Consider the following 16,467-nt stretch of genomic DNA (forward strand, 5'->3'; position numbering starts at 1 on the left):
ACTGCAGGTGTACAGTAGATGTGGGCAAGTGGGAGGAATTCAAGAGGGAGTCACAACTGAAGAGTGGATTAGACAATCATTTTCAGAGAGGTGAGAGTTTTAGCACATGGCGGATAGATGACAACTCCTAGAGAAATAATTTGGAGAAAAAGAAATTTGAAAAAGAAATCTAAGGCAAGTCTACATTTTATGAGGGAGTAAAAAAAGAGGTACTCGAGATAGGAGAATAACGATGGTATAATTTTTCAGAAGTAAAGAAAGGAAGAGCATTTCAAGGAAAAGGCAAGTTTAAATATAATAGTTCCTTGTTCCAAAGTTGCCATCGTTTTTTTTCTTCTAATATTCTATTATAAAAAATTAAATGCTCAGAAAAATTGTGCAAGTGAACTCCCTTATACCCACCACTTAGATTCTATAATTAATGGGTTTTTATATTTTTGCCTCAAATTTATTCATCCATCCATCCACCTTAATTTTTGATGCATTTCAAAGGAAATTGCAGACATCAATTCACTTTACCCCTAACTACCTCAGCAAGTGTAAAAAGATTCTATTGCCTTTGGAATATCCCATTGATTTAGTTGTATAACTTTAAAGTGAAAAAAAACTATAATAATTGTACAGAATCAATTGTAAGAAGCATCCTGGTTTCAGGAATATTGCTGTGAATCTTAGAACTGAGAAAATGTAATACTAACCAATCCCATAGAGAGGTTTATAAGGCAGATACCCATTAGGCTGAAAAATTATGACAATATTTATGACCTTTATATCTGACATTTCTATAGACTAGTGAGATCAAAAGCCAGATGTCTGAGAAAACCATGATGGATAAATAAATAGGTAATGTGCAAGGGTAGACAACCCCTAAAAGTATGGTAGCAAAATATATATAAGAAGTTGGCTTCTCAAAGGAGAAAATGGAAATGCTTGCCTAACTTCCTTTCCTCAATGGCTCACATATTCTTTGGGGTGGAAGTAGTGATGGTGTTTAACGTACAGTTGAAAATATTTTTAAGGTTTATGATCATTGACTTATATAATCACCTTATTGACTAAGTAAGTTGTCCTGAGTTTTTAAAATGCTTTTGTACCAAAAATGTTATTCATATAATGTTGTGCTTTGGTCAGTCTGAGAGATATACTCGTAAAAGTTGGAAGATTGGGTTAATATGATAGTGTACTAACTCCAGAATGTAATCTAGAAGTTATATTTCTGGCCACAGTATCTTGATATCCATCCAATTCTGTGTGTGTGTGTGTGTGTGTGTGTGTGTGTGCATGAAAGAGACAAAGGGATATTTGATGACTTCTTTTAAGAACAAAACCAGATTTTAAACATCAAGTAAATCAGGATAATAATGAATCTGGGTCTGAAAAAATCAAGATTATACTACAAAACCAGACTCCTCTGTGGCTAATTGTCTTTATAAAAGGAAATATTTCCAATATTGACAAAATGAATTGATTTTTGGAAAGTAAAGACCATTATATTTATGTCCAGTGAAATACACCAGAAATGCAATCTGTTGCATACTAATGTGGATGAATTTGGGAATGATGATATTGTACATGGAGTACATAATTACAAAAGTTGTGTGAGAGGGATGTCTGGATTTCTGCTAGTTTCTGCATTTTTCTGAGGCTTTCATGAAATGATATGGAAACTTTATGCAGTGTCATTTGTTTCTGTATGAATCCGGAATGTGGTTTCTCTGAAGTCTGATAACTAGAATACCAGCAAAAATGAGATAATACAAGAAGGGTTTTTAAGCCTATTTTTCGTAAAAGAATAGAATTGACAATTCTCCTCCTATGAGCACAAAAAAAGCATCATCTAAATTGATGAATTGATGTAAATAAAAAGCTCATACCTGTTGCTTCTTGTTACAAATAGAGTAGAAAAAGTTAGAAGGAAAGGATCAGTTTTGGAGGAGGACACAACTGTCTCTTTAATAACAAACTAAAAATAACGTGGAATATCCATGAAATTAACTGAGAGGCTTTTTGACTTTGACATTATATGCAAAAGAACATAGGAAGTCACAGTGGACCTATGAACTTGAGCTGTGGGAGCCTGCCAATAAACAACACAGGTAAAAAAAATAATAATAAAAAATAAATATAAATAAATAAATATTAAAAAATAAAATAAAAAATAAACAACACAGGTGCTTAGATTTGATTTTGTAGGCTTTGTTTTACTAATAAATGGTCAGGGACCCTCAGAAAAGCATCAAAAGAAAGGGGGAGACCTGGAAGTGTTCTGGCAAATTCATTTCTCAAGATCATTGATGATTTTTCTGAAACCTTTTTTACTCCAGAAGATATCTAAATCAAGAAGCAGCAGAAACAAGCAGAATTATGAGTGCAAGAGTCTCTGCAGCCTCCTCTGCTTGTTGTTGTCTTGTTTCCAGGAATGAATTCTACAAAGTATGACGTCAGCTGTACTGTGTAGGAATTAGGTAGTGATGTAGGTCCTAAGGACAAAAAGACATGTTAGACAATGTTTTTGTCCTTGAGGCCTTCTTGTCTATCCTTTTCTTAGTCATTATTTCCCAACATAATTATAAATGCAAAATAAACACCTCTCTTGTATACAGGATTTTTAAGCCATCTGGGACAATATTTACCTCATGTCTTCAACCCAGTTGGTCACCTCATTAACACATCCTCAGTGTTTCCCTTATTTTTGAAGAGAGATGAGAAAGTTAGGAGAAGAGCACAAAGCTTCTGTCCCAGAAGTGACATTGAGGCATGTTCCTCACCTTTAAAATAGAATACAGACTAAATGCTCGGAGACTGATGCCAAAGCTCACATACTTGAAATTCAGTCACTCACGAGGAATGCCTGAAGCTGTTGTATCTAGGTAAATACAGCCACTCGCTTTTTGTTCAATATATTGTCAACATGAAAAGGTAGAGAATATTATGCTTCCCATATACATGTTCCTTATTTCTTCCAGAGCCTCAAGAGCTCCTTGCGCGTGAGAAGTGTGTACAGCTCTATACTTCCATTTTCCCCCAGACATCCTGAGCACAGAGTAGTTATTTAATAGTAAATACATGTTAGAGTGATATTATGGTTCACATAGAAACCAGACCGAGAGAGGTCATTTCATTTGTCAGGATGGGTCAGAGACCAAGTGGAGAGGTGAACCCAAGCCTCTTCGAAACTACCCATTTTATCTGTATTCTGGAGGGTGAAGAAGTGGAAAATGAGATATGAAATGGGAAAAAGTAGGCAAGGATGTGAAAATTAATATTGAAATCAAAATCATGCTACCCAGTGGCCTCTGATTTGAGCCAGAGGAGTCTGTTCACTCTCTTCCTTCTGCAGCCTCTGCCGGCATTTCTCACCAAGAGTCATTTTACTTGGGAGAACCCTCTGCAGAGAGATGCTAGCAGGAGTTTGCACCTGGCAGTCATACATTATGTACCTAATGAGCAAATGAAATGTTTAATAACTGTACTGTGAAAATAAAGCTTAAAACAGTAAATTCCCGCTGAGGCTGCTTATCTACACCTGATGCACATGGCTGGGCCATCTCAGATCTTCAGCTTCATTTGTATTTTATCCCCTCAGTGGGTCCTGCTGAGGAGAGTAACATTAAAACCAAAGCAGTGCTCACTTAATTAGTTGTATATCGGTGTAAACCCATTTATTTAGCATATCAACATCATGTGTTCTACCTAAGGGTCGCCTGAAATACTTCTTCAACATGCACCCTGGGTAGGGGAAAACCTATAGTGGTTTCAGATGGGGCATTTATAAATTTAAATTTTTCAATTAATCATAGATAATGTAAACTCACTGTGATTTCACACTGCCCTTTTTTAGGTGAACTGTCTATTGTTAGTTTGAAATAAAAGAGCAAAACAATCATAGTTGTTATGGCTTTTCATTAATACCTTTAAGAGAAAAGGATAATACTTTTTTTTCTAGAAAGTACCAGTTTAACTCATAAGTTACTATAATTGGATTTTAAGGATTTACTTGCTAGAGATTTCTTTGGAATCATTTTTTGCCATGGATTAACTAATGCTTCCTGAATCTTAAGGAGGGCAGAGAAATCCAAATGTAAAGTTCAGTATGGGTAGAGTAGCTGTATTCTCTTTCCTTGTGGAAAGGAAAGATTAAATTGTTTGACCTTTCTAGATATAAAGAAACTGAGACCCAAAGAAAGTAGGCTGTTGAGTCAAAGTTGTAAAACAATGTGACAGGGTCTCCTAAGTCCCAGGTTAGGACTCTTTCTCAATATTTAGATATTTATTTGAATACACACTCTGTGCTCAGAATTTATTGTGTAGATCATACATATTTTACTATCATGGGAAGAAAAAGTAAATAATACAGGATATCAGAAACCTTTTGTCATGAAGACCAGCTTGATCTTCAGGATTAGGAACCCCTCATCTCTCATAGGCTCATCTATGAAGGGAGACAATCTTTCACGGCCCCAGTGCCAGCCCTCTTATCACGAGCTGCCACCCTCAGCTCTGCTCACATCCTCTGAGAGTAACATGGGTGTTCTTGTTTACATCTGACAGTTGCTCTTCATATTTGCGTGTGACCACAGAGGATCCTGACTGCCAGGTTAAGGTTATATTATATTAGCAGCTGAAAGCACGGAAAGAATTCTTTTAATTTTTGTCTCTTGCTTTTGCTTTGATATATTGCTCTGATAAAACTCGTATAAGTTGCATTGAAATTTCTCATGTTTAGACCAATTATCAAGCTAAGTTCAGTTCTCCAAAGCAAAGAAATACATGCAAAGACTTATCTGTTGGTTACTCCCTGTATCTACAAAAAATAGGAAAACCTCGCAAAAATTCTATCATTTCTCAACATTGAAGAACAGACATTTAATACCCTGGTGTAAATGCTTTTTATAATTCCTACTGTTTCCATTAGTTCTTTGGGAAGGTACGATTGTGGTTCTCTTTCAGTGTGTCAAAACACCGCTGGCTACAGCAAAGGCTACCATGCCTTAAGGCAGCCTGTGAAGAGGGAGTACACAGAGAATAGGCGGGGCACCAGGGCTACAAGTACAAAGTTAGCTTTTAAACTGGTGTCTGAGGGCAGCATAGAAAAGGCCAAATAACAATGGAGGATAAGTGGCAATGCCCCACCTGTTACTGAAGTTGAGGAAGGTTCAACATGAAGGAATGGACTCAAAATAAATGGTCCCCCAACAATCACCATCATCAGTAGGTCAGAGGTGGCAAGATGTTTCCCAGCGTCCTCTTCAGATGGGACTGAGCTCTCAGCCGTCACTTTCTAATAGAAATGCTAAAAGATTACACTGAGCGTAAGCTTGAGCATAGCTTGAGCATAGCTCATGCTATGGGACTGGTGATTTTATATAAAGATGTTTGCTTGGTTTAAATGGTGTAGAAAATGAATTCAGAATTTAACCATTTGGGCAAGCCCTTAATAAGGTCTCCAGCAAGAGGTGAAGGATTAAAGCCATGTCTCATGGTCCTGTGGAGGGACAGGAATACAGACTAGAAAATCCAGCCAGGAACCACGAACACATGGTGAACTAGAAGTGCTTAAGTAAGGAAAGAAGCTCAGCTTGGTGAGTTTGTAAGGACGCACCTCTCACCAGTGTCCAGATTTAAAAGATCGGTGGTTCTGGGGCACATGGGGGGTCTCAGTGGTTGAGCGTCTGCCTTCAGCTCAAGGCATGATCCCAGGGTCCTGGGATTGAGTCCAGCATCGGGCTCCCTGCAGGGAGCCTGCTTCTCCCTCTGCCTATGTCTCTGCCCCTCCCTGTGTCTCTCATGAATAAATAAATAAAATCTTTGGAAAAAAAAAAAAAAAAGATTGGTGGTTTAGAGTAGAAAATGCTGAAGCTACCTAAACGCAAACATAGCATAGGAACAGATTCCATGTACACCCAAGAGCATGCACATCAGAGTTTCAAGGTAGCATATTTTCATAGAAATCTTTGTTTTACAGTTTTCTGCTCCCCTTTACTAAAGGGCATTTCTGAGATCAAAGTTGTCTTTTCTGCTATTGGTAAACCTCTCCTGGGAAATGTCCCTCAGAGTCTTTTCTTAATTCCCCATCCAGGAAAAGGAAATAAAAATATTTAAGGCCATAAAGTACAATCAGACAAACACTGCTAATAACGAACTCTAAAAATTGTTCAAATTCTTCACCTATACTGGAGTTTTATTGAAATTAATTTGACCTTGATCCTTTGGTCTCCAGGGACCTTGGTGTTCTGTTCAGCAGGATAAAGGGAAGGTCACTAGATGAATTCCAAGAGCCCTCTAGGGGCCAGCATTCTGAATTTCTTTGAATCTGTGAAAATGACTTGAGAAAAGGCAGTCACTTGAGGTTTAAACACTCTGTGTGGTCTTTGAAGCTAAGACAATGTCTTTAGCTCCTTTTGTAAAATGCAATGTCTTATATATTGTTCAACACTCAGTAGGTTCTGAATGTATAACTGCTGCCTGGACACTAGAGAAAATCAATTATAATGATCTTCTTTCTAATAGATCTGAGTTATGGTACGCTTTAGGCATACTTGCATCATATTGTAATACTCTAAGTATTTTAGATGCAGTATAATACATCATGCAGCTGCCCAAGTGTTTAGGACCCAGGACAGAAAAAAAAACATCAGAATATACTTTTATACTGAGAAATGTAATTTTTGCACATGCAAAACCACAACAAACAAGGTAAATATTAGAGGATTTAATAGAACAGCCCAATACATTCTCAAATAATCTTTATTCTTTTATGTTTCTTGGTATAAAACAAGCACAGCTTATTTGAATTTCCTACACAATAAGCTGTGCCTTTGTCATTGGCTTCTTGTGTAATTCCCTTTGTAGATACCTATGTTAAAGTGAATTGATTTGCAATATGCGTTAGATACAAGATACACATGTGTTTAAGACTTGAATTGCAGATTTTTCAGACATAGTTTAGTTTATTAAAAGTTTTAAAGCTAGGGGAGCCTGGGTGTCACAGGCAGTTGAGAGTCTTGGTTTTGGCTCAGGTCATGATCTCAGGATCATGAGATCAGCATGGAGTCTGCTTGAGATTCTCTCTCCCTCTCCCTCTGTACCTCCTGCTCATGCTCTCTCTCTACCTCTCTCTATCTCTCTAAAATAAATAAATAAATCTTTAAAAATATATATAAAAATAAAAAATTTAAAGCTAAAAAATTAAAAATAAAAAAATTCATAATCAAGAAAACCTAAGTCAAAATTATAGCAAAAATAAATAAAGATACGTACAGAAATCTGTGTTAGTTTTTAAAATGCACCTACTCTATTAAATATAGGGAAGGAAGAGATAGCTCATGGAATATTCTAAGAGAAGCATCTTTCTATGGCAAAGCTAAATTCAGGTTTAAGCAGAACATGGTGAACATTGTAGAAGGGAAGATAATCATAATTCAGGAAATGTAACTCAAAGTAGGGATTCAAAAGATACATTCTCAAGGTTCACCAGTCCTCTATGAAAATTCCTTTCTAACCCTCCTCCTTTCACGTTAGTAATTATCTACAATATTAATGTGAATTACACATATTGGAGCATCAGGGGAGCCATTTTATGGAATCACTTTGCCAGGGCTTTTAGTTCCTGTCTTTGTATTTGAGTTTAGAACTAAGTTGGCTCCAGGAACATTGCATTTATAGTCAGAAGCTAAAGAGAAAATGATAGGGGTAGACTTAATATACCAAGAGTTTGTTTATATCCGATGGCGACAAGCTGGCACCACATTCTCCAGAAGAAAGGTTTGCCTCTTGTTCAACCAGAGGAAACTGGTAGTCTTAACCTGAGCATATGAGACAAACCCAAGGGACTTATGCCATAACAGTCAGTACCACATTTAAATGGCTATTTTGTTTTACCCAAACCAACTCATTCATCATATTAAATTAATGACGTTAATTCAAATTGTGCTATTTCTATAGGACTTTGCTATTTAACTTTAAATATGTTTCGGGTTTTAGCATAGTATAAGAACTACAAATTTGTAAAAGCTATGCCATTTGTTATGTTTGTATATATTTCATTAACATTGTAATAAATGTAGTTTAAATCAATACCAGAGTTTATTAGAATGTTGTTTTCCCCTTTATGTTAAAAGCCAATTCAACCATGAGAAAACACAATAAATAGTTTTTACTCCCAAGTTACTTACAGTCTTTGAACTAGACTCTCTGTTCTTATACATTGCTTCTTCAAAGAGCTCACTTAAATTGGATGGGCTAGATCAACACATTCATGCTAAAGCCTTGCTATGCTCAGTGGAGTTAGACAGATCTTGGTACACACCCTTACACACCTGCCCTTTTCTAAATGTGTGAGCTTGGGTAAGGTACTTCATTTCTTCTTCAGTTTAGCATCCTCATATGTGACCTGAAAATTCATGTATTGTTTTGACAGTTAAATATTGATAATAGCTTGCCCTCTTTGCACAAATTACAGAGATCAGGCACTTTAATTACATAATCTTATTTTAATCCTCACAAAGTATCATTTCCATTTTACAGAAGAAGAAACAGGCCAAGGGAAGTTAAGTCAGTTGACCAATGGATTGCATGGCTAGTACATAGTTGAGCTTTCCAGGATCTGGATGTAGACTGGACTGACGAATCCCAAATTCTTCTCCACTCTGTTTTTTGTTGTTTTTTTTGTTTCATTTTGTTTTGTTTTACCTAAAATGACTTAAAGTACTTAGCAAAGGTCTGGAGCTTAGTAGACACTCAGTAAATTTCCTCTCTCAAAGAAAATGATTGACATTCCTCCTGTTTCTATATCTTCATCTGAGCTACCAAAAACTTAAGATCATCCTCTAGTGATAAATCACTCCAAAAGCAAACTTTTTTAAAAAAAATTTATTTATTTATTCATGAGAGACACACACAGAGAGAGGCAGAGACATAGGCAGAGGGAGAAGGAGGCTCCATGCAGGGAGCCTGATGTGGGACTCGATCCTGGGTCTTCAGGATCACACCCTGGGCCAAAGGCAGTGCTAAACCACTGAGCCACCCAGGCTGCCCCAAATGCACACTTTTGATCTCTGAAATTTAAGAATGAAAGACTAGAAATCTGAAGGAATTCACACTAGGCCATATAAATATGAAAGTATGAGAAAAGGTGCTTTGTTATGATTCATCATTATTTTGCCTAGCATATACCCAATTGCTGGCCTCTTTAGACTGTTTGCATTACTTTTTCCCAATAGGCAAATGCCCACAATTTCTTTGATGGTATAATAACCTCTGAGTTTTATTAAATAGAATTATGTTTACCAAAGTTTAACCAAAGTATGATCATAACAAAACATTTTTTACCCAAAATATCTATTAGTAGACCATTAGGATCATTAGAACTCAAATGTCATTGTTGATGATACAGGAGAACTCAGGGAAACATCTTCCCGTGCTTCTTTAAATATTTTATTTTATTTGTTTAATTAATTAATATATAACGTATTATTGGTTTCAGAGGTAGAGGTCAGTGATTCATCAATCTTATATAAATACCCAGCGGTCATTACATCACATGTCCTCTTTAATGTCCATCAGCCAGTTACCCCGTCCCCTCACTTCCTCCCCTACAGCACCCCTCAGTTTGTTTCCTATGATTAAGAGTCTCTTGTGGTTTGTCTCCCTCTCTTATTATTCAATACCCTCTGTGCTGAGGTTTTGACAGCTAAGAATGACGAAGTCCTTAGGTATGCGAGGTATACTAGCTGATTCAACAAGCCTTCATAAAGGTTTTATTTTAGGCTATAAAGACAAATTATATTACGCTACAAGCTAAGCAGGATTTATAAGACAAATTTCAGATCCAAAAAGAAAAGGTAACCATTGTTTATAACAGACAGAAATGTCATCTAGTAGAAACTCAGCAGTTCCCACAAATGATTTGATTTTATTGAGAGAAGCGATACTGATCAGGACAGCATAATATCTTTTTTTTTTCCCAAAAGAGAATTAATAATGAGATTCTATTGGTTTAGCCATGAAGGACTTTCTTTTACTATAACATCTAGTAGTCATTTGTTAGACCAAGAGCGACCATCTCTTTTAATTGCACAAATATTCCTTGGAACTGTTAAACAGTTTAGACTTTATTTAGGCAAGCTAGCACAAGTCTTTGTGACCCAAAGCTGAGACTGGCACCAAATGAGTTCTACTGACACTTTGTAGGGCGTGATGAACAGTCCGGAGCTCCCAGGCAACCTTTCACAGGATGATTTGGAATCCACTTGAAATTACGTATGACTGGTGGAGCTTCATCTGGAGAGGCCTAATCAGAATTTGTCTTCCGTTCAATAGAAATAAAATGAGCCCATTCATTGTGTCATAATTCATCTCTATACTACAGAATGAACAATAACCTAAAATCAATGCCAACCCACTAGAGTTGGCTTACATGCTTGAGAGATTGTTCCCCGGAATGTTTTATACATTACTTTCGTCACTCTGTGTTTTCTATTTCAGGGCCTACTCTTCCCAAGACTCACGTTAAAACAGCCTCTCTTGGGTTGGCTGGAAAGGCCAGATCTCCTTTGCTCCCTGTATCTGTGCCAACAGCCCCTGAAGTATCCGAGGAGAGCCACAAAGCAACAGAGGATCCAGCCAATGTAAGGCCATCCTTGAAATTTATGCTGTGTCAGGTGAAGCAGTGACTACTGCTGCACTTAAAAATCAATCATAAAAATACAAGCAGGTGACTATAGAATGTGTGACTTTACATCCTTGCACACCTATATATGTCTATAGATGTATATATGTATATTAACTTCCAGTGGGTTGAAATGCCTTGCCATTTAACTACATGTATGATGATTCTTTAAAAATATAATAATAATAACAAAAAGCTATACTCTGAAGACTTTTCTGAAGTTATCAGATATGTGACTTTTAAAATCATATGATAGCCTAGAAATATAGAATTGCAAAGAAGAAAATACAAAATGAAGAAATGAAGCAAGGAGCTTAAGAAGAAAGAGAAGGAACTGACATATTTTGAATATAAGAGAAAATGTAGTTATTTGAGAGAAAATGTTTGCTAACTAAAGGAAGTAGCTCAAAAGCGATCACATTAGAAAACTCTGAAAATCAATGGAGACCAAAAAATTCTAAATTTTGAGAAAGCAAAACAGTTCTCCCAAAAATACATTATGAAGGAGATTTGAAAAGATGTTGCCTAAAGGCGGAGATTTAGAAAACTCTAGAGTGTTTCTGAGTATACTTCAAGAGAAGGCATTTAAAAGGAGAACAAGGAACTGCCATATCATATACCTTGAAAAATTACGGTGGAAGGGGGAAAAAAACGATGAGAAAAACAAGTTAGAATCATTTCATTTGAATGAACAATAAACTTTTTCTTGACTTTATCATGTTAGTACTGTAAGCGATAAGAGATTCCAACTACATGGAAACCAAGGAATCCAGATATGTGTATGTGTGTGAATGTGTGGCAGAAGTCTGTTATATGACTAATATACTTTTCATTTACTTTAAAAAGATTCAAATTTATAGTAATCGATTGTGCTACTCTGTGAGGAGTTGGCTGTTTAGTGCGATATTCGTTTAGTCTCAGGGTCGTTGGCCATGTCTCAAGTCAGGTCAAAGTCCTAAATTTATGTAACCTATCTCGTCTCATAAGGAATTATGTCAGGTGGCCCATATCTGCGTTTAAGGTTGATTCTAAAGAGTGGCAGCCAAAGCTCTAATATGAAAAGTAGTAAGATTATGCATTCAAGGATATACAGGACTAGGGCCAATAAACTAGATCAGCACTGTCTTATAGAAATATAATGTAAACTACATGTGTAATTTTAAATTTCCTAGAAGACACATTAAAAGATGTAAAAAGAAATGAGATTAATTTTAATTCTATCCTTTGCCTAGCCCAATATTTCCAAAATGTCATTTCAACATGCAATAAATCCGAAGAAATTGTCAAAAAGATATTTTACATATTTTGTACTAAGTGCTCAGACTCCGGTGTGTATTTTATATGTATAACACATTTTTTTAAGATTTTATTTATTTATGCATGAGATACACACAGAGAAAGAGAGAGAGAGAAAGAGGCAGAGACACAGGCAGAAGGAGAAGCAGGCTCCATGCAGGGAGCCCGATGTGGGATTCGATCCTGGGTCTCCAGGATCACGCCCTGGGCCAAAGGCGGTGCTACCGCTGAGCCACCCAGGGATCCCCAACACATTTTAATTCAGACTAATCGCATTTCAAAAATCCAGTAGCTACATGTTGCTGGGGGTTGCTATGTTGGACAATGGTATCTGGATAATTCAAGGAAAATACAATCCAGATAACCTTTTAGGAAATGAGTAATCACCTCCCATCAACCTCCCTCTTAGTATGTAGACCAGTTTTTTGAGCCAACTTGGCTACTTTTCAATCTCCCTTAAGCTCTGGAGAGTATGTGGTATACGACCCAGCCAGTCCTTGGTATGCTGAGACTTCTGTAAGAAGGTACCCTCTTCAATACACTTAATGCCATGCATTTTGAACCGTTTCCTTAGTGGCTAGAGCGGGTTAGTGCCCATCCCCCATGTAGTCTCCAGCAGTGTGCTCTTGGGATCAATGGTGTTTATTGGGCAGAGTTAGGGACACGTTCTGACCAGGTGGTGAGTAATGCTTTCTGTCCTACACAGAGCTAGAAATCATGACTCAGGCCTTATGGTCTCGATAATTTAATCCAATGAATGACCAAGAATAATCAATCAGGGCAGGTCTGCATTTGTCAAAATAAAGTGTACTTTGAGAAAAGAAACAAACAAACAAGAAAGCCCCTAATATTTACCGAGCAGATAATACCCACCAACAATGACCCTTGCTACCCAGTGAGGCAAGTTTGTTATTCCCATTTGACACATGAACAGATAGATTGAAAAAGAGCAAGTATATAAAAGTGGGATTCAAATCAATACCACAGCCTTATTACCCCCGCTGGCTAGTCCTCAAAATTACTAGGGGGCAGGGAGCTGCCTGGGTGACGGTAAGCATCTGCCTTCAGCTTGGGTCACGATCCAGGGTCCTGGGGTGGAGCCCCGCGTCGGGCTCCCTGCTCAGTGGGGAGTCTGCTTCTCTCTCTCCCCCACCCCCCTTACCCTTGCTTGTGCTTGCTCTTTCTCTCTCTCAAGTAAATTTTTTAAAAATCTTAAAAAAATAATACTTGGCAAGCTTTAAAAAGAAATACTTGAGAAGCTAAAAAGAGAGACTCTAACCATCTCACACTTAACTGAATCAGGATTCCTGAGGCCAACAATGAGACTGTCTGTGATAACTAATGATCCTGTATTACCAATGACCCGATCGCAGTGGCTCCCAAGGGGTAAGAGTTATAGAGAATACGTTCACTAAGACTTCTTCGTTTTACCCACCAATCAAATCATGCTGTACGATGGCATTTACGACCGTGCACACAGCCAACTCTGATTTGGGGTGAGAATTTTGTTTCCACACACAAGCTAGAGTCATAATCCTCAGACCTCTCATCGGTCAAGGCAAAGCCCATCAAACTCTGAAAAAAAATGTCCCTATGCTGAGTTATGAAGAAAAGAAACATATTGATGTACCTTCTGTTCATATCCTGCTGGGTGACCTACAGGAAGGGACAGGAGTAAGGTGCTGAATATGCACCACGTGATGGCCACTATGATTGTCACTAAACGTTCCACGAGATGCTCAGAATAGCCTATGGGTTAGAGACGGTCATCATTTTATAGCTGAGAACTGTGTATCAAGTGTCACTGACTTATCAGAGACTATACAGCTAGACTAGTAGAACTTGATGTGAAATACTTTTTTTTTTTTTTTTTAACTCTAATGCTTTTTCCTCAACACACAGTGAGTGAAGTTAGTGAAACGGCTTGCAGTCACTCCTCTCATTGCCACCTCTTTTCTTGCCGGCCTCTTCATTCAATGATCATATTCTGAGCGCAGCCTCTTGCTGTGACTACGGGCCTCATAATACAGAGTAAACCAACGAGACGGGGCCACTGCCTTCGTAAAAGGAGTTCATCGATATTCACCTTACTGACTCTTTGTTCTCATTCTTTCCATAGGTGTATGAACAGGATGATTTGAGTGAACAAATGGCAAGTTTGGAAGGGCTAATGAAGCAGCTGAATGCCATCACAGGCTCGGCCTTTTAACACATATTACCCAGTTGATGAGGTGTATTTTCTGGGAACTTTGCAGCATCCCAATTACCCATAAACAGCACACCTGTGTCCAAGAACTCTTAACCAGTGTACAGGTCAACCATCGGGACCACTCAGTTATGGAAGATCCTGAAGCAGTTCAGAAGGAATAAGCATCCCTTCTTTCCTAGGCATCAGGAAGTTCACAATGCTCACTGTTACCCTAAACAAAAGCGAAGATGCATCTTCACTGCAGTGTCAGAGCTGAAGCTGCTAGACTAGTCCTGGGTCTTTGCTGCTGCAGTGATCATACTGTCATACCTAACGCTTAGGTTTTCCTCCATCGAGGCCCGTCATTTCCTTTCTGTGTAGGTCTAGTCTTTCCAAATGCAAGTGCATTATCGAAGCCTGTACCATGCCGTGGCAAATAAGTGCAAGCTCATTATCATGCTTTCAACTTCCAAGGACAAAGCGCCCGTGGTCATTCTCTCACTACATAGCACCAAAGGGTTGGATGTTTTCTTAACAGCACAAAAAAAGTGAATAAGTAGACAAACAAAAGGCAGCGAATTGCTTGTTTTGTAACTCAGACATTCATCTTGCACAAGTGGTGGATATTAGCAAGTGGCTGTAAAATTCACCCATTTTAACAAGTATCTGTAAATCCACCCTTGGTTAATATTTATGTCTGGAGAACAGGAACATAAAAATCTGTAACCGGTGGCATCCTGCCAGCAGCAGTTTGTTTCCTGAAAGAGGATACAATATGCAATCTTCTCAGACACACGGTAATTATGTGCTTAAGCTTGTAATAGGACACTTTTCAATTTGGGTGGCTTTTGTGCCATTTCACACTGTGATGACATTTCTAAGCTTCACCACGGCCATCCTTCTCAGAAGTCTGGCCGGAAGAGCTCCCCCCCTTCATCCTATCCCCCCCACCCCACCCCCGGGGTCTCCTTGGCAGCCAGCCTTGGGCGCGGTGGCCAGCTCCACACACCGCTGCCACCTGACCCACGTCCCTGTCACCCTCTGTGGAAATGGCAGACGCCCTGAGAACAGACCTGAAAAAGGGAAGGAAAATGGAAGACGGTCTCAAACTTTACCTGCTCTTGGGTGATGTCATTTCTGCCAACGTGGTCCTCGCTGACTTAGAGGGGGCGGTATTGGTCAGGGGCAACCACCAGGCCCTGTTGTCAAGGGACCTCCCTACGCTGTCTGCCCAGAGGCAGAGAGGAGCGGAGGGGAAGGTGCCACTTGACACTTCTGACACATTCTAAATCCAGTGGATGCTTTTCAGAGCTGCATCTTCATTGTGACCTAGAATTTGAAACTTCGAATGCCATGTTTATCCACAGCTTGGAACTAGGTGAAATTAAGAACATTCTGTGTGCACCTTTTCAGTTTCTGAATTTTCAGCTGCATTTGGAGTTAATCCCTGTTTATGCAGCTGAATCGCCAAAAGGGAGCTAGTTTGCATATTTATCAGTTAGGCGACTTGAAAACCCAATAAGAGAGTTTCAGCTGAATTATTCCTTTCAGCTCTGTCTTTGATTTCAAGCTTGAGTAGGTCATAATTTTAAAAGAGCATGGAAGGGATAGGATCTTTACAACCTAATAGCTCCTTTTATTAGGTGGGTAATTATATATGAATCCCTGAATAAAATATTTTGAGCAAAATGGCACTGTAACAGAAGTAATAATTCAGATTATTTTTTTACAGTTTTATGTCGGGAAGGAAATCTGATGTCAAAGAGAGGGCTTGTTCAAATGGTTCATTAGAAAGTCTGGTCCATTTGTGAAATTGTTCCTTCAACAAGAGTGCTTATTCAATTTACTAAGATTTTCTTGAAGTTCTTCTGAAGAGCTATGTGACGTTATTCTACGGGGCGGATTATTCTTCTTCAAAATCTGGGCACTTAGGTAAACAGCCCTCCACTGACCGGGAACAAGGCATTTCCTAGCATAATGTTGCATCTAGCAAGAAGCAATTCATTACCTCAGAACATGTTTATCAGGCTAGCTTTCCCCTCTCGAGGTCCCAGAATGCCCCCTCCATTTCTAAAACCAATAAACAAGGAACATTCTCTGATGGCATCTGTTATCCAAGGAATGTCTTCCTGAGTGCTCTGTTTGGGATGGGCTGCAAATCTCAAATTTCAGACTGAGTCACATCTTCAACCTATAGACTGTATCTGGACAACCAAGGGAACTACCATTCTTCACAAAATTCTAGATGACTCTTGTCAAAGTCACTGACCTCAACAAATAAAAAAAAAATTAAGACTACATGAAAATATGCATT

General features: G+C 38.3%; 1 protein-coding gene across 2 annotated transcripts in view; it reads left to right on the plus strand.

Annotated features, from left to right (window-relative positions):
* DCC (DCC netrin 1 receptor) overlaps positions 1-14,909 on the plus strand; it is a 1,085,392-nt gene extending 1,070,483 nt beyond the window's left edge. For both annotated transcript variants that reach the window (XM_041739305.1, XM_041739306.1), the window contains exons 28-29: positions 10,486-10,628; positions 14,085-14,909. In XM_041739305.1, the coding sequence (XP_041595239.1) occupies positions 10,486-10,628; positions 14,085-14,174 (233 nt within the window). In that variant the 3' untranslated portion in view covers positions 14,175-14,909. The remainder of the gene's footprint in view (positions 1-10,485; positions 10,629-14,084) is intronic.
* Positions 14,910-16,467: the final 1,558 nt, after the last annotated feature.

This window comes from Vulpes lagopus, chromosome 24 (genome assembly GCF_018345385.1).
Source record: "Vulpes lagopus strain Blue_001 chromosome 24, ASM1834538v1, whole genome shotgun sequence".
Classification (NCBI taxonomy): domain Eukaryota; kingdom Metazoa; phylum Chordata; class Mammalia; order Carnivora; family Canidae; genus Vulpes; species Vulpes lagopus.